This window comes from Saccostrea cucullata, unplaced genomic scaffold (genome assembly GCF_032062105.1).
Source record: "Saccostrea cucullata isolate Sc308-1 unplaced genomic scaffold, CSIRO_AGI_Scuc_v1 ctg3689, whole genome shotgun sequence".
NCBI lineage: Eukaryota > Metazoa > Mollusca > Bivalvia > Ostreida > Ostreidae > Saccostrea > Saccostrea cuccullata.
The window spans coordinates 64,991-84,733 of NW_026929927.1; the positions used below are offsets into that span (position 1 = coordinate 64,991).

The following is a 19,743-nucleotide window of genomic DNA, read 5'->3' on the forward strand; positions in this document are numbered from 1 at the left end:
GAATGAGCGTAATTGTCATTAAATGTGTGGAACATCTAATTAAATATATCAATATTGAATGAATAAATTGATCAATCAATTTCCGAATGTCGTCTTTCTCATTGTGACGAAACACCTATTTTACACATCATTATAATGAATGAATTGATTGACGCGTCTATTTCCGAACCTCTTTTTTTATTGTGTTGTATTTTAAGACGGCAGTAAATTTGTAAAAATGAGCTGTATAATTTAGGTGTTCAAACATAAAAAAATAGAATTGTAAACAAATCACTGAGTGCTCAAAATCAGTGTTAGATTGTCCTTGGTTCTCCATGTCTAGTAGATACACCAAGGCACGATTGTACAGCGCTGGACTATCCCCATCCTATTTCTGAAAGTTTTGGAAAAAGGCAGCTAAAGTCTGAAAACCAATTAATGGTCACACACCCTAGAAATATTGTGAAAATTATGTTTAAATGACATTTGAAAAGTCTGTGTGTACACAGGGTTCATAATAATTGTGCCTTACTTTGCATTAGTAACTTCTGTATTCAAAAGTGTCTTTACATAGATGTTTAATATGGGATTGAGTGTAATCCTAATTAAGTGTTGACCTTACTGATTCAGTTATAATAGTACAAGTTAGTACACTTTTGTATATATTTATTGTTCTCCTTGAGTTCTGAATGAAGTAAATTTTTTATTGTTAGTTTAAGCTGTTGCCATTTTACGGCCAGTCAGTCGGTGCATGCAAGGAAAACAAAGTTCTTTATTTTGGCATCAAAGTAGAACCCCGTACTTTTAAGAACTCTTTAATGTTTTAAAATGAATTTCATGTTGAAGCTGTCACTCTTCCTTTTTGAACAATGTCTTGTGAACTGAAAAATTGTGTAATGGAGAAATTAATTTTTTGTTTTGATGTGGAGGTTAAGATTTGGTAGACTGACCAGGAAATTTGGCACGAGAGTTCACAAATACTTAAAAGTGCCTGGCAAGTCACACCTCCAAAATCAAGCAAACGCAACGTCACAAAAACACGACCAATTGTCACAATGTTTATAGTCGGCTCAGTTTGACGGGACATTTAACTCTTTGGAAGTCTCGTGTTATGACAGTCGAAAAGCCATGATAACAGAAGGAAGAAGGCTGCACTAATTGTTCAGATGCTGTAATTAAAAGATTGATTAACGGGACTAATTAACAGGTTCCCTGGGAATATAAAACTAAGGTGGATGCATGATAATGCACATTCATTGATGAGATTAGTACTCCGAGTCACAAGGCTTTACTCTGGAGGAGAATTGTCAGTTTAATTGAATTAAGTGATGAGACAGATAAACATTGAAGTAGAGGATTATCTAATAAGATTATCTTATAATCCCAGTCACTGAGTTAAGTTGTCTCTGATAAAGACTGGACAGACATTTCCAGAGAATCTGTTGATTTTGGAACAACATTGTTGTCTGGGTCTTTTGGGTACTTCTATGGAGGAGTATATTGTGATGACAACAAAGTGACTATTTTTGTGGATATTTACTGGACTGTTTTGTAGACAGAATTTTTGCAGAGGATCTTCACTAGGCTTTTTGTGGAGATTTTCTGGACTGTTTTTGTGCATTAAGATTGCTGGACTGTTTGTTAAGGATATTTTGCTTGAGTGTGTAATGCCTACAGTATGAAGGACCTGGCAGGGATACTGTGTTGTCTGGGTTTGGGGGAGAAGAAGCATGCTCTCCTCATCAAGGACTTCTGGCAGGGGATCATCCTGACCAAGGTAAGGAACAAAACGGTGGACCCCCCATCCCCCCCCCCAAAAAAAAACAGGCCGGGGCACCGGGAACTTCTGTCAGGGGATCATTCTGACCAAGGTAAGGGGCGCAAAACACGGGGACCAAAAAACAGCCCAGGGGACCGGGAACTTATGGCAGGGGAACATTCTGACCAAGGTATGGGACAAAACGGGGGACCAACAAAAAAACAGCTCGGGGGAACGGGAACTTACGCACCTTATTTAATGAAATGGCATTATTCATCATTATTTCTAATTCTCAGGAATATGTATTGATTCAAGAATCCATCTCAAGGAATTATATCTAAGAATTTTGAAGGTGATTCATAGAGAGGTGGCAACATTAAGAAGAAAGGTAATTTGTATGTTAAAGTATGGCTTTGGTCATCTTGGGTGCACCGTATGACAAAGAGAGAATCCTTTTCAATGTCTCACTCTCGTGAAAATAAAATACCGTGTTGACAGTAACAAAATTTGAGAAAGTTTCATTTTCTTTTTAAAGGTCTAAATTCAATTTGTTCATTTGTTGCTAATACCAATAGAAAGGCCTGAATTAAGTTTTGTGTAAGCTGCTGTTTCATGACTCTGTAATCTTGCCAATCTTAATTGATAGATCGGAATGACACTATAACCTAGATGTTCTAGTCTAGTTAAGACACATGGGGAAGCATTTATCATGGGGTATTTCCTGAATTTGTAGAATTCGATCTGTCTGTCTGGATAGCTATGGATGTTAGTGTTAAATCTGCCAGAGAATTTCCTAACACCTTGCTGCACTCATTATGCAACAGTAAGAAGTGATTCTGGAAATAAGGCACCTGTTGATAGATCATTTCTCAGTGATTGGTATCTGCATGTCTTAATCAGAAAATGGCAAGAGAGAGAAAGAGAAAGAGAGGGGGAGAGGAAGAAAGAGAGAAGGGGAGAGAGAGAAGGGAAAAGAGAAGAGAGAGAGAGGAGGAAGATGGAAAGTGAAGGATAGAGAGAGGGAGGGTCAGTCTGTTCTCATTTAGAAGCTGTCAGAGTGTCTCTATATCTATATGCAGCCTGTCTCTGTATCCAAGTGGATGCCACTGCTGATGCTTTGAATTTGTTGCTTGAGGGAGGTGTTGTGAAAGTTTTAGTTCCTTATTCCTTATTTGGCAGAGTATTTTTTTTATAACTGTAGTGAAATATTTGAGGTTAAATCTATTATCATATGTTTATGGACGATTTGTGAGAGCTTTATAACGATAAGGTTCTGTTAATGAATTCAAATAAATTATGGAGAAAATGCAATAAAAATACTTAATGATCATGAAAATGATAAAAGGAAATAATTAAGAAGTCATTTATCTGCAAATTAAGACTTAAACCTGCACTGTTTGCAAGAAGAGGATAATATGTGACACACAAGGGCATTTAGAAGTGTTATAAGAATTCCAGAATTAATTGATGAATCACCCAAGATTCCATTTGTCTTGTGGTCAGGTAAATTGGTTCACATTTTTTACAAATGCCAACGAACCAGATTAAGAAAGTCAGAAAACAGGTGTTAGTTTCTTTTTTTTCCGTTTCCTTTTTTATGAACTTAATTAGTGTTTATTCCTCCCTACATACTAACAGCTCCTGACAGCCAAAGGGCCGGAAGATTAACAATATCTATAGATATCTCGTGGATATCTCATAGATTCTGTAGATACAGATATCCGGAGATCCCCTGTTACTGACCAGTTAACCAAACAGGTGGCATTCCTTCAGAAAACATAAATATTTGCCAGAAACGGACGGCCTACAAAAATAAGGCCTCAAAAAATTCCAAGCAGCTTAGAGAAAATATTCCAACACTTAATTATTTGTACATTATCAGAGGAGATTTTTTTCTGGATGAATATAAATAATCATTAATATATAGATGAAAGGTAATCATGGATAGGCTGCCTGGAGTCAGGGGGATTACACTGATGTCTGCCGTTATAGACAAACTTATTTAGATCAGTGTGCAGTTAAAGGTACTCCATTACTTAATATTGGCTTTTGTGTAACATGATTACGAATATAGAGATCAGTATTTAAAACGATAATTCAGACGTCACATTTCATTCTTTTTCTGATATGAAGAGTTGACTTTGAATTGCGGCCTGTCTATCAATTCCTACACTCATTAAGCAGTCTTGTATTAGCTGATATTTCACTTGATGGGCTTTTGTGTAACATGATTACGATTATGAAGTATTTAAAACGATAATTCAGATCTGATAAGATAATTGAAGAGTTGACTTTGAAATAATTACATTGCTTGTATTAGCTGATATTTCACTTGATGGACGGTATGAAGTGTTTGCTTATCATGTAAATTAGATAATAATTACTGCTTTAAGGACGCGACTTGTTGACTTCTCCAGAGCTAGCAGGAGGTCAGAGTGCCTCTTTATCTTCTCTTTTTATATCGTACACAATATACCATTTCTGCCTCAAGAGGTTTTCTGAATGTTTTTTTTTTGGAGGTCCTTTTCGTATCCCTTGGGATGTAATGTGACAAGCTGTTTACGTTTTTGCAGACAATATCCTGAATTCTTGGTGCCATTCCTGTAAATTTCCTTCAAAAGAAGCTTGTCATAGTGTGCTTTTGTTTTCCTTCCAGCTGGAAAGTCGTAAAAGAAATTCTGGGTCAATAGTTATATGTCTGATAGAGAGAAGTGACAAGTGGGACAGGAGAAGTGTCATTATTAGGGCTTTATTGACAAAAATACGTCCCATCAGTACTCTATCGCCTGAGTTATTGAGTTCACAGGTAAAATAAACAATCTACAGTTACCAGTCCTCCCTGATATTAGTGAAGGGTATCTGCTGTATGCCCCTTGCTGTCAGTGAGCAACTCTGTACATATCTCTTGAATAGTGATAAGGCATTTGTCTACATGATTACATGAATATTACATGTAAAGAAATGAAGATCTTTATAAATTAGTTTTATATTTCTGTTAGGTCATCTTTTACATCAGAGCTTTGTTTTATAGGCTAATGTATACTACAGAACGTTACTGTGCTGGCGCGTGTAATCCTTACATTGCCCAGTCATAGATCTGCCATTTATTGCAAATGTCATCTTAAGGAACTAGAAAACATAACAGAAATAATTTCTCCTTGTAAATCGCCTTTTATGGCTCATAATTACTTCTTTTTAATGGATTTTCCATTTGTTAACGTACTTTTAAAATTTTTGGAAAATGACGTTTAGATGTTTATCTCCCCCGCAATAGCCGCAGGAAGTAAAATCCCAGCATTCCACATCTCTCATCTTCAAAGCAGAGGGGGTCCAACCCCCCAAAAATGTCTCCCACAGAGTCATTATCTGTTATTTTACTGTTAACCATACTTTGATTTTTGTTGTAAAATTAAAATTTTCCAATCAATTTCCATCTTAATGCACTGTTAGAGTACCAGGTATATAAATATGAAGGAGATGAAAAAATCAGACATATTTGATTTTTATTAGAATTTCTTTTGACGGTTATTATCAGTTTAATAGAAATTTGCCTGAACAGTTTCCGCATATTTCTGCAATTTAATAGTTGTCTAGTATGAAGTGAACTGCATTATTATAGCTGTCTATTTCACTTGTTTATGTATCATAGAACCACCCAAGTTAATTACAGTCAGCCATTAAAATTACTTAAACTAATTAATTGTCATTAAAAATTATCTGTGGAGACTTCTTCATAGACTTTAATCATCTCTCCGTCCAATCAAGGCCTCCCCTTACATTGGTCCTTCAAAGAGTGAGATGCATTTTAACATGAAATGTCACGGCCTGTTGTACCTGTAATGGAGTCCCGGAGTTTTATGAAGTCGTCTTGTGGTCAGGACGATCTCCGAGGTACCTTACGATTTGCTGACTGCTGCCGCCTTGTGTCACAGATCTTACTCCCCCACTTCATCAACAGTTAGTTACCAAAAGGAAGTTTTAATTGCCGAGAAAAAGACTAAGGGAGGTCAAAGGTCAGGTAATGACTGTCACTTCATGATTTGGTGGTCAGGATTTCAAAGAGGGAAACAAAAAAATTAAATGCAGAAAGAAGACGAGTCCAGTGTAATTAATGACAGTTGTCCATCAGGGGAGACAACTTTTCCTTGTAATCTTAATTACCTCCCCCGTACAGAATGTTTATTCTCAAAATGTATTCCTAAAATAGATTCAGATGGTGGAATTTTATTGGATGTGAGAATGCTTAAAGTACATATAGCCAAATTTACGGGACTATTTTGGTTTAGGTGTGACGTTTTGGAAATATCTGCATGCATTATCACTGTAACTTAACATTCTAACATACAATGTTTTTAATTAACTTTCCCACTAATTAAAATCTACTTGTTGCCCTTTCAAGGAAAACTAAAGAGCTAAAAATTTCCTTTGCAATTTCAAATAGCTTTTGATGGATGAATTAGCATAGGAACGAAGGTTAATGAGAGAGAGATCAGAGAGAGAGAGAGAATTTAGAAAGAGAGAGAATTTAGAGAGAGAGAAATCAAGAGAGAGAGGGGTTGATTTTAGTTAAGGTGGACACACTTGGTATTATATTTCATGCCTGTTTGGTTACTTTATCCCAGTGAGCTGTCCAGTTGAGTAAATCTCTCTATTTCTACAGAATATTAGAGTTCATTTACTCCAAAAATCAATAGCTTATTTGTAGAAGATGACAAAGAAGGGCTGCTAGACAAAGAGAGATGAGCATTTAGGAAAGGGAGGCCGTTAGTTGTGGATTCAGTCAGGGGTTTATTAGAAAAAGGGATGATGTGCAGGCTTTTATTGCAGTCCTAGAGGGTATTACATTGAAAAGTATTGCATGCACCGCATTGTTGCTTCAAATGCCTCCTGCATAACGAGCCATAACAGTGATGTACCGTGTTGCTTGCTTTTGATGAAGGAATTATGAGATTTTATAGAACAAAGTACCTGAGTGGTTATTGCTGCAGAAGCATCTGCTATAGTTCATATTAAGGATGGTTACTAGCTGGGAGATTTCCAGGAAGACGGTGGAATCGATGAAGAGACAAAGAGGATAAGTAAGGTGTTTATTGATTCCTGTTACCTTGGTTATTATAAGAGGAAAACCCAGACTTATTGAGCTTGTCCAATCTCCTGTTACCCTTCTTATGGTGTATTACTGGTTACCACTCTGTGTTACCATTCTCATGCTACCACTGGTTAACCACTTTGTGTTACCATTCTTATGTAACCATTGGTTTATGACCACTTTGTGTTAATGTTCTGATGTTACTATGGTTACCACTCTGTGTTACCATTCTTAATGGTGTACCACTGGATACCACTCTGCTACCATTCTCATGTTACCACTTATCTACATGTTAGTAGTAGTAAGACTGAAATCGTGACCAATTTGGACGTGCAGTAGAGTAACATACAAGTTCTGGAGTGGGCTTGGTAATTAGAGAGAGGATTAATGCTTTGTCATATTAACATTTAAAAAAGGTTTGTAAGATAACAAAGTCATAATTAATTCAAACTCTGTGAGGACGAATAGTTTATGTTTGCCATATTTTATTCCTTGATGGTAATATTTCCGTTGGCATACATTACGGGGTGTAATAGATGGAGTGTTGTCTTTTTTATTAAAAAAAGGAAAAAGCATGCTGCATTGCCGGAAACTTTTTCACAGATTTTGATGACATTCTGTTTTAACGTTTATGATTAAATATTATAGATATTAAGAGACGTGACTAGATAAAGTTACTAGTGTTAAGACTATGTTTATCTGTAGTGTATCATATTGTCATCTGTTACTGCCGCAGTCTTCGCTTAAAACCTGGAATTCATCCGAGTAGAATTGTCAATAATCTATTCCTTTTGTGTAAGATACAGTGGTTAGCATGTCATAAAAAAGCACTGAAGACTCGTCCAAATGAGAACATAAAGATGTTCCGTGGAAGAAAAAGAAAATAATCGCTCATTGATTCTGTCGGAGATGTATGAACGATGTCCGACAAATGAGTTCTGTAAGCCGAAGTCTGTTGATCAATGAGTGAGTGTTTGTTGGGCTTTATTAAAAAAAGAGAATCTTATTATGCTGGAGTAATAAGAGATTACCAAGAGAGACATGCTTACTGTAGTAGATCAGGCATCTCCAGCTTGTGTCTACGGTAAATTAAGGTACAGGTACCAAGAGGTAGGACCTCATAAAGCTCATCAAGTTGTTGACGTCACTGGGAACTGTAGACTTTTGTATCAGAGGCAGTTTCTTCAGTTTTGGGAGAGAACATTAAGCTTCAACATACTCACAATGTTCTGTCAGTCAGGTTGTTTCAAAACGTTTGTGAATATTTAAAGATAGTGACTGTCCCCATCTACCTTTACTATGAATTTACCAGATTAAAAGAAATAATTGCCCATCTACCTTTACTATGAATTTACACATATAAATAATTAATATAAATATATATACGTAAATAAATGTTTTACAACTGCATGTAGAGAGGATTAAAAGAAATAATTGGAATGATTTGATAACGAGGGGACATCTATAAATGTACTGATTAAATTTATGCTACATGTATGATGTGCAAGGTCACAAATTGTCCAGAAAAATTTGTCACAGTGTACCTTAAACAGAAATTATTCATACTATTTTGTCATTCAAACATAGGAATTTTGCCTCTCTACCACGCATCTCGACACCTGGTAACTGGTTGAATTTAGCCATTAGCACCTTGTATATATAAATATGTAAAAACGGATCCCCTTCTCTTTGATCTTGTAATTGATATTTGATATTTATAATTTAGACAGAATCTCTATAGCTAGTGGCCAAGACTTTTAATTTAAAAAATTATGCTGGAAAATAGACAATCATTTAGAAATTTTTCGGGGGGCCATAAGTGGGATGGTTGGATGTGTCTTGGGATTTAGCTGGTGGCTAGCGGTACCAGATGGACAAGATTGATCAACAGATTAAGTACCTCGATACAACTGATAGTTAAGCCATCCATAATAAAATAAAATATTACTGCCCGGAAACCAAAACAAAAAATGAAAAAAGAAATCTGGATGTTAAAAAATGACTAGCCGACCGAAGCCGACCAACTGTTGAATGATCGGAGATTGCTACACCCTGCTATTTTTGTTCCATGATGTTAGCGAAATCGATCAAGATATAATACATGTAGCAGGATCGAGATCAAATCAGGGGAAGCCTTGTTTTATACTGAAAGAAGAACTGAATGAAACTTAGGTACAGGGGTGTTGAGAAAAAAAATGGCAAAGATGAAGAAGAGTTTTGATTACATTACGTTCTTCATCCTGTAAGATGTTTTCTGATGAATTTGAAGGTGAAGTGACTGAAGTTTGTCGAGGATTTAAAATGTAACAGACATACGAGTCTTGTAAAAACATGAAGGGCTTTTGCTTGATGAGGGATTTATGCAACACTAAAGACGTGGATGGGAAACATCACACAGTATCGGCCTGTCTTCTGCTCCAGTGCAACTGCTGCACTGTGCTGCACCTTCCGATTTCAGTTTACAGATGTGCACGCGTGCATTGGATCTCTCATCTAGTCAGATAAAACACAAGATTAATGTAGTTATAAACGTAATTTTAGTTCATGGATGATGTAAAAAAAATATGTAATGCATATCAAATATTCAAGACCATTAGAGAGTTTTAATTATCTAAGAAGAAGCCCTAAATCTGCTTCCTGTTATTTATTTAAAGTATAGTTGTATAATGTAAGTAAGTGTGATTTGACTAGGAATGGTGTAGGAAATGGTGGCAATATGACTATATTCAGAGATATTAACCTGTAATAAAGGGTGCTCCCTGTCAATCCATAGTAAAGCTCTCCATATAATATTAAAAGTTCCTCTGTCTGCACACACCAGGCAGTTATTTCCCAAATTACTCCACATACTGTTTTATTAATTCCCTGTGGAATTGTTCCAATCAAGGCTTAATAATGATTGGCGCTAGTTTGAATTAGCGGGGTTTTAAATATAGAACAGCTTACCTCTGCATACGTTGGTAAAGGCTAAGAGACTGAGTGCAACTGCCAAAATCTCCTAAAAACATTAATTGCTAAAGAAATTGAATGCATGATTTACCATCACTCTGCAAGTAGAAATATGCGAAATAGCAGAACTATTTAGTTAGGCATTAGTCTCTGAATTTAGTCTACTGCAGGACTCGGGTTTAAACAGTTTGGTATTTACCTACGTAAGGCTAGACGGCATCTTAGATTTGTTTAGAGTTTATTATGGAAAGGAAACCTTGATTTGGTGCTAATGATCTGGTGTTTACCCGAGGGTTCCCGCTGTTTGATCAGTAAGTACAGAGGGCGATTTCTGAAGAAATCCACAACTCTCAGTTCTCGGAGCTTGTAGCACACCTGATCCTAGCTATATTTAAGTTGACATGTTTTGAAGATTTCTTTAGAGGAATATTGCGTAAAGTTTTCTCTAGACTTTCTTTTCTTGAAACCCTTTTCTTATTGTTTCTCTAAGTGTATGCTTTTTCACTTGATATGAATGAAAGTTTTAAAGTTTATCTGAAAGATTTTTATGGAGTTTTGAAGTTTGGTAACTTCTGTATTATGATATAGAACATGTTTTTTTGCAAACAATTAATGAACGTAATCTTTTATCCAAAAAATTCCAAACACTTTAAACTATTTGTTTCATATTTTGGATATGATCATTTTTCAATGTTGAAAAACAATTGTCTTTATACTACATGTATTTGGTCTATTGTCTCATCGCTGTATAGAATTAAGCACGTAATAATTACATTCAATTATTGAGTGATTTGTTTTCATGTCAGAAGAATAGAATTATGACATCTCTATGAAAACCTGTCAAAGAAAAATGTGGTAAATATTTACACTTTTGTGTCACTTTATTGACCTGCAGAAGAAATGCGCATTCCGAAATCAAAGCATGACGGCAAATATCTAGTGGCCCTTGGGGGTAAGAATGAAAGGTTATCGTGTCCTTTTGAGGTCTCAAATCTTAAAATATTCAGGAATTTTTTTTTTTGATGAAAGAAAGATCAAACGAATTTTATTTCTATGAAAAGCACATTAAATTTTAATACAGAGAACTTGGCGCTTTTTACATGAAGTAGAAATTTCTTCCACCTACGATGAAAGCTTGAAGTAAATTATTCACTTTGTCCTACTAAAGGAACTATCACAGACAGGGGGTTGTAGAGGGGGAATGGGATAAATTGTCCCTCGGGAAAGGGTCAATCTTTATTTAGTTAAAGCCTAATTAACCCTATAATTAATAATTACCAGATCTTCTAAGCAGTCAGAGATCCCAGTGTACACCTTTTACATGTCGAGTCTTTAATTATTGATAAATCTCTGACATTGCGCTATAACTGGGCTGACTTAGATATGAACTGTAATAATTCATAGGCATTATCATTGAGGTGGTTTGGGGAATAGTGGAATAATAGAAGGCAGTAATTAGTCATTTATAGATTCCTAATGAGTGGTATAGTACATCCGTAATGAATCAGCCAGCCTCAGTACCCAGCACCTGTTAGGTACTTGGTGAAGTTGTGACTCATGGAAGCCCGGAATGCCGTTTTCTTTTTTAATTTTGAGTTTCCGTAGCTTGACATCTCGTGTCAGTGGACTCAGTGTTGACACTGCTAGCTGTCATGTTGCGCTGGTCCCAGTAGAAAGATTACAGAGGGGAAATCAAATATTTATGTAATGCCTGTCTCTATTGTGTAATGAAGCTGGATAATTTGTGGATAATTGCTCATTATTGTGGACTGTTATTGTTTTATCTGAGATTGTCTGCAGTTTGATTGTCTGGCAGACACTGAGAAATGAAACTTTAATTAATTGGAGCCTTCACTGTCCTGTAGATCTGATACTGCTGCTGTTTGCTGTGTAATGGTATCAAATTTTAAAAGTATTTAATGTACATGTTGACTTTTTGATAAGAAAAATTTATGTTCAAGGTCACACCAATTTATTTTCTTGGTCTTCGGATTTTTGACAGAAAAAATTGGGGCGAGCGAGCGATTTGAAAATTTTAAAATTAAAAATCTGAAATTTAAAAACGTAGGAGCGGTGTAAAATGAAAAGAGGCGAGCGATAATATTTTATTTTTCAAAAACCTGTTTATTTCAATTCATAGTGATTCAAGTAAGAATCATACATAATTTAAATGTCCAATTCACAACACTGTATGTTATAAACCTCTTGGGCAGAATATTTCCCCCCAAAGTTCTCAGGTCTCCGTGAATATTTTCACAGAATTGAAATGAAGGTTGAATAATTGAATATTGTTCATAAAGAGTAGAAATATAAGGGTGTATATCATCCAGAAGATTTTCAGTACTTCAGCAATGGACACACAGGTGGAAGGTAGTGCTTTAAAGTAGTTGAAAAATAACTGTGCAGTTTGTGACCTCCTTTACTACTATTGCTGGATCCTCTGTGTTGTCTGGTACCCGGTATACTAATGATTCTCTTTTAAACGAATTAATAGCTCCTCCTACAAAAAATTTCATTTATGAACAAGCAGTCTCACAATATATCAATGTAAAATAAATTTACGCTTGTAAATATCTGAAACTGAAATTCAAACCAAAAAAAGTAATAAAACATCCCCTCTACTTACCTTTTCTATCACTGTAGAGTGTAGACACATCTATGTTTTGACCACAAACAATAATATCTCGAACTGTCTGGGTCTTAAACACTTCCCTCAACAATCCCTGTTTTTCTATAATCTGTGTCTTGACCATACATCTATTAAATGTTTTATGAAAAGTCAGATTCAAATAAGTTTTTACAAAGTTATGTCCTTTCAGGACAATAGTGAAAAAGAACAAAATTGAAATTTCATTTGACATAATATCACTGCTTCTTAATTTATTAATCAATTAATAAATAATATCCATTATCAATTTCAGAAGGCTTGCAACAAACACTTCTATGTATGCTAAACAAAAAGCAGTTTTATGCAGTATTTTATATACATATTAAAGATGCTTTAAACAAGATTCAAAGATAATGAAATTTTCTGAGTCATGATTAATTGCACAAACTTACTTTAAAGCGTAGTAGATATTTCTGAAACATCGATATCAGCATTGTCTGCAAAAATGAATTGGGCTTGTTGGTTTTCACGTAAACGTATTTCAACGATCGAATCTGTCTTCCGAATAAACAGTAAACACATTTTTCAATTAGTTCGAAGAACGTTCCCCCTGTAAAATTTGCAACAGTGTTTTACATTATAACTCTACCTTCCTGATCACTAACTTTTACCACGAGCACAGACAGTCTTGATATATTTCTTTGCGCCTTACTAGAATACAGTGACAATCTGGCGCGAAAGAATTGTGATACGATCAATGTAATTCAGAAATAGACACGTGCGTTTTTACAATTATTTAAAACGCAACCGTGACTTGGAATGAAAAGAAATAAAAGTAAGAGTCGAAAATGATGCGGAAAACGGAACAAAATAATCCGGATGCGGGAATTTTTTTTTAATATTATTTTTTGGAAAGTTAAAAATTACATGCGTGCGGGTCCGGCGACCAAGATATTGAATTGGTGTGGCCTAACAGTTACATTGTGTAAATGTCCAGAATTTTAGTGCAGTGTATATAGCGGGTAATTTTTTGAACATCTCTTTCGATTATTTTACGACAGTTACTGACGGAGGGTATTTCCTTGTCTATTTTTAGGTAAATGGTCAGGATTTGTCACAAGCGAGTCACGAGGAGGCAGTCGAGGCGTTCCGGGCGGCGTCTGAACCAATCACTGTAGAGGTCCTACGACGCGTCAGTAAAAATAAAATGAAGAATACTCCACCCAACATGGTGTCCATCTCAACCCAGACAGAGGAGGAATTGTATGGGAGACCACCCACCCCACCCTTCTTCACCTACCCCCCAGGGTAAGTGTTGTGTGTCAATCCCCTCCCTTCTTCTCCTACCCCCAGGGTAAGTGTTGTGTGTCAATCCCCTCCCTTCTCCTACCCCCCAGGGTAAGTGTTGTGTGTCACCCCACCCCTCCCTTCACGTATCCCCAGGGTAAATGTTGTCTTTCTCTCTTCACATACCCCTAAGGTAAGTGCTGTAATCTCATATACTACCCCTTTATTGTGGACACCACCCTGGTATAGTAGGTAGATGAAGAATATTGTATGGCAATCATTCAGCTTCCCCTTCAAATATCATCTTCAGAGGGGTAATTTTTTTTTTCAAAGGAAATTTACTTTGGCAGAACTTTCAGGCTGATAATCATTTGGCTGTTCACCTCAGATGGAATTCTGTAAAGTCTTCACAGCCATCACAGGATGGCTAACCGTGCCATATGATGACTTAATTAGATGCAATTAATGTAATAATTAAAAGTGCCCACCCCCCTCTCCCTTATCTGTCTGGTACTTTATTGTCTCTGAAGGAAGATTACAAATTTATAAGCTTTCCTGCCGAGGTTAATATTACCAGGGATATAGCCTCAATGAGACCAGTGTCTAGGGTTAATTCAGGGGAAGAAATAAATACTAAATGAGTTGTAATTGCTTCTTAACCACCCCGGCTGAGAATTTCAGAACTGTGTAATTATATTTTATGACCCAAGAGTTTGATTGGCACTTGGGTGCCGTAACTCACGGTAAGAGCTTTGTTGCCATGGTAACCATAGGTACAGTAAGAACAGATGCCCAAGGTATTTATTTCTGATGTTTTTTATGTAAAGAAAAAAAAAGATAAACCTCGTATGAAAATGGAGATTTTTTGTATGTGTGAGGAGGGAGGATGAAAGGTTTTACAGAGTTGATAATATTGAGGGATACATTCGCTTGTTTAAGACATTGACTTAAATCAAACGAAACCAAAATATTCCTTGTCTATAGATTAACGACAGTGTATGTTATCAAGATCAATGGGAAGATTTTGGTGGTATATAAAATTGAATGATTTTCAGATGTCAGCTATCACTTTAATTAGATGTATAATTGTCCATTAATCAATTACTGGTTTTTCTGTTAGCATATTGATCTGGCTAATTAAAACAGTAAAACGCTTGATGTATATATTTTATATCAGAAAAAATACTGCTGTAAACAGAGCTCTCTGAAATTGTAAAAAATAAATTCTTACAAATATAAAGATTACATGTGTCTACAGAGACTTTGAATACCAATATTGGTGTCTTGTTTATCAAACATCACTCCTAAGCGTCGTGATGATATTGCTACAAAAAGTCAGGATATGTTACACAGAAATTATAGAAAAGCAAGCAAAAAAAAAAAAACAAAAAAAGAATACGAAACTCTCCAGATCTGCACAATTTTACGTATAAATTGTTTTCTGTCAAATTCAGCCCTGCATTAGATCTCTCAACACTGCAAACAATGTGGAATGTTTTCACGATTTACCTTTTAACTTATTTTTTTTTTGTATTTTCACATGAAGATTGAGAAGAATTTACATAATCAGCGAGTTGTGTTTACAAAGACACCAAGAGCTCTTGTTTAAAAAAAATATTGCTCTTGTGAAAAATATTCTAACTAAAAGATTTTGAAATCAGACAAAAGTTCTCACATATTTTAAATCTTTTATCATTTACACATTTTGAGCCACTGTTCATTCTATTAGAGTCTTTACCTTTCCTTAAATTTTTTAATCAATAAAAAAAAATGTATCTGCAACTGAAATGTTATATTAATGTAAATAATGGTTTTATACGATACTACAAAGTCTCTTTTTTTCTCAATTTTCTGACTGCCCTGGGCATTTTTGGGGACCAATACAAATATTCACAACTTCAAACAAACTACCCAGCTAGTCTTAACATTGGCTACCTGTTGATGGCAGAGAGAATTAAGAACCATTAAACCCAGAATACATCATCTCATAAAACCCCACATCAAAGGCTTTACTTAAATGTTACATTAACTTTCATATGACATTTTTATATTGGATGTGGAATTTAGCTTGCCCTGAACACAGGGTTAAAAGCTTTTTCTTTCAGCTGTTGTCTGAATTGACAACGCTTTCTTTCTTGGAATCTAACATTGCGTAACAAAGGGACATATTTTCTGTTATTGTGATGGTGCGATCACCCGTTATTGGGGTACACATTTAACATGTAGATTTTGGCTTCTTTATGTTAGATTTCAGATAAGGATCGTGGACTTAATATCAACAAAAAATGAAATGTTATTGCCTCCCGACTTATCTTGATGACACCGTTTTATTCTGAAGGAATCGACGATAACTTATAGCTATGTTTTTTATGACATTTCATCAGGATAAAACAGCACCGTACAAAATTCTTGTCTGATAAAGGAAATGGATCAGCTACTTTGTTTATAGTATGGAGGATCATACGAGTTTATTGCTCCAAAAATATCTGTGATAATGCAGAAAAGACAACGTGGAGGTTTGTGAAATATCCCTTGCGTCATTTCTATTGGACGGCTAGACTTAAATTCACATATTGCTACAAAATAGTTATTTATCAAAGGGACACTTCTGAAATTGCATCTTTTTAACTGTTTTATAAATATGGCGGATACGATAAACTATGCAGGGATGTTTCTATACAAAATTCTGGAGTCTGACAAACGTTTACATGGATTGAGTAAAGACAACTGCACTGAGATATTCCTTATTAAACTGGATACCTGCAGACAAAAATGCCATGTATCATAGAAATGAAAAGTTGTCAGATCAGTGGCTGATAGTTTAAAACCTATAAATCTGACATTTTTTTTTCTACAGTGTTAGCAGATTTTTTTTTTCTCAGGAAAAAAGGTGTCGGTGTTTATCGTTGATTCCATGGCGGCGCCTAACTTCCTTTTACCAAATGAAATTGTCAAATAAATTTACTAAGCAGATTTGTATCATTTTTTGCACTTGCATTTTGTAAGACATAGTAGAGTTAATAGAGTGCAGTTGTATTATTGGATAGAGTCTTTTATTGTAAGATTTCAAGTAAATGATATGATTAAACATTAACAATGCATCTTTGAAAAGTCTCTCTGAATGCGGATTATTGTGTATACCTGCAGCATTGCTTTAAGGTGGCTCATTACATCCACATTTTAGTTTAGATTTCAATACAGCACCACTTATAATGTAGGTGTCAAATATCAAGATGGGGGTATTGATATCATAAATATTTTTTATAGAATTTTTTAGTTTTTGTTTTACTTTAGTGAAATGTTTTATTTCGGGTTTATTATTCACAGAATTTCAGAACTTTCAGTGTCAAATGATATCTTTTAAGTACACACAGTGAAAATACCTCATAATACCTAATAATAATTTTATTAGAAAAAATAATTTTCTCCTAGAAAACAATTATTGTCATTATCTTTTTAATCTATGCATAAAACATTTTAAAAATGTGTTCTGAAGAGACAAGGAATGTATTTTAATGAATTACAGGTGTCAAATTGAATGAAGAAAGTTTAAAGAAAATGAAAAATCCAATTTAAAAAAATATTTGGTATAAAAAGTCCTTTTTCAAGAGTTATCTTTCCTAATTAGCCAGGACTCAAGACACTATGGAACGTTTGACATTACATCTAAAATTCAGAATAAAGCTTTAAATTGCTAGTCAAGAGTATACATTTAAATCAATAAAACAAATATATTAATTAACACCAACACAGTAAATAGCGCAATAAAATAAAATTTTAATTTCAACAAGGTTGTAGATTTTAACTTGAATTTCCTCCATACATACATGTCAGTGATTGATAGAGTTCACTGCATGCATGGCTATGAAATTGACATTACTTGTTTGGCGAAGATTTGACTGTTGCTTTCTTTTGTTTCTGCCAAAAAGCAATTCTTCTTGCTTTAAGCATAATGAATCCGTTCCTTTGTTTTCACTGTTTACAACACCGCATGTTTCATCTATTTTTAAAGCGTTTTAAAGGTCAGGGTCATATTATAGAGGTTTCTATACAACTCGTCCCCTGAACAATTCGGTCGACACAGTGGAGGTTTATTTTTTTGTGTAGTACGTCATCAAAAAGTGGTGTAATGAGCCTCCTTAACCAGACTGATGCAGTCGTTTTCATAATTGTTTTAATTTTTACTGATCTGTCCATTTCTTTGACAGATTATACCAGCCTGGAACTCGCCGTCCGCTGGCATTCTCTCCGAGTACAGACATGGGCCTGACGGACATAGAAATGGCCCACAATCTAGACTACGATGACCCCTACTTCGATGACAGAATTGGATACGAAATGGAATACGAGGTATAGAACAGTTGTATTTTCTGGTTTAAGGAAGGGGAAATATTTATTGATTAAGCAAGCACCTGCTCCACCTGCACTTTTAATGTAAGATATGAACTCAATCCAAGAGGAAGCATTTCTGATACAAATTAACTGCATGTAATACCCAGCATATTAGATTGCTACAGATCATTTCTGGTATATATGAAGTTCATCACCATGAGTTCTGTGTAGATTTCTATACGTTACCTGAGTTGTTTGGTCCTGAATACAATTTCCTCGTCACTAGAGAGGAGTAACAGCGTAAGTGATGAAATACCACAACAAAACATTAAAGATAATTGTGTAATGACTCTCTAATAGTCCTATTATTCCCCTGTCAGTCAGAATGAACGAGATAAAGATTATTCCTTGACTAATGTGGTTTAATTAGACTTAATTTGACACTCGGTTCTCCAGTATCAAAAACGTGTGCACCATAGAAGTGTGATATTGTTACGTTGGGGTGCAGAATTACCCGAGATAGCCAGCAGTTTTTATTGTATTTAATGAGTTTATTTTTTTGTCCCACACGAAAATCCATTTTTATTGTTATTTATGCCTTTATGATTGACAAGGATAAGTTTTTTTTTCTGTGGTGTGAATTTAATCTGATGAACAGATGACGAGGTGTCCCCCGACTTTGTTCTGCAGCTCTCTTCGAGTACCAGTTTGACAATAATTTTATGGATCTTTTTGAAATAAAATATATTAATTTGCTGACCCTGTTGGCCTGGCTGCCATTTATAAGTTTACATGATGTGTCTCTGTGCAGACTAAGAACCCGGGGTCCCCTGGAATGACCCTGGTGCACTTCATTTCTAAAGGTATCCTTCTTAATGAATAGGTATAGATTACCGATCTCATGCAGTAACGCGAGATAAATAGGCAGTGGCCGCGAGATTTACACCAGGCTTTTATTAATGTGCTGAGGTATTACAATCGCATGTTCTCTGAAATGAAATTCACATACTGTAATTGATCATATTTTGGATAAAAGGGATTTTCTTTGTTCATAGGTGAAATAGATACCCCATAAATTTGTGTAAAAATTCAGATGTTTATCATAGGGAAAAAAATCTGATTAAGGAAAAAAATCACATCTGTCAAAAGACAAGTGAAAAATCTGCTATCTGATCAAATGAGTCAACTGGTGTTTTTATTTGAGGTAAGAAATGAGGGGTTTTCTTCATCAGGACAGGTGTTTGTTTTCAGGGCTCTGTTTCCCCTAATGATGTGGAGTCTAGTGTACAGTGTACCCCCCTGTAATGTAAAACAGGGAAACATGGAATACCTTTTATCGTGTGTTTTAGTTCAATCTCTGACTTATCGCCATGTTGCTGAAGATAAGTTTGTCAATCCTGCCCTAATCAGACGTCCATCTTGTTCCTCTGTTTTGTTAGAGCGAAAAAAAATAATCAGAGACATTCTGTTGAATCAGCATTTATAGAAAAAGCAGCCAGCAGCTAAACTTTGTGCCTGGCATCTACTAGTTAGATTTAAGTTGACATTACAGATGTTTCATAAGTGTTATCATTTAACAAACGATACAGAGTAAAATTCATGTCTCTAAAAGATTGCCCCATGTCTTGGAAATGATATACATGTAGTTGAAAGATTTTTCTTCATGTCATGATGAAAATTCAGTTTAAATTTTAAAAACATTACTGAACAGTGCCCTTTAATTCTGCGGCACCCAGGCCT

At 35.2% G+C, this 19,743-nt stretch overlaps 1 protein-coding gene and 1 long non-coding RNA gene across 5 annotated transcripts in view; one reads left to right on the forward strand and one right to left on the reverse strand.

Annotated features, from left to right (window-relative positions):
• The window catches only part of LOC134282476 (E3 ubiquitin-protein ligase PDZRN3-B-like), a 107,504-nt gene that overhangs the window by 64,163 nt on the left and 23,598 nt on the right, over nt 1-19,743 (forward strand). For 3 of the 4 annotated variants that reach the window (XM_062764884.1, XM_062764885.1, XM_062764887.1), the window contains 2 exons: nt 13,481-13,692; nt 17,880-18,021. In XM_062764884.1, the coding sequence (XP_062620868.1) occupies nt 13,481-13,692; nt 17,880-18,021 (354 nt within the window). Of the gene's footprint in view, nt 1-1,632; nt 1,757-13,480; nt 13,693-17,879; nt 18,022-19,743 lie in introns of those variants that run through there. The other variant, XM_062764886.1, reaches the window with a different exon arrangement.
• On the reverse strand, nt 11,760-12,954 carry LOC134282477 (uncharacterized). Its single transcript, XR_009995300.1, has 3 exons — nt 12,837-12,954; nt 12,403-12,533; nt 11,760-12,276 (listed from the first exon to the last, which is right to left on the reverse strand). It is a non-coding gene; the product is annotated as an uncharacterized LOC134282477 (long non-coding RNA).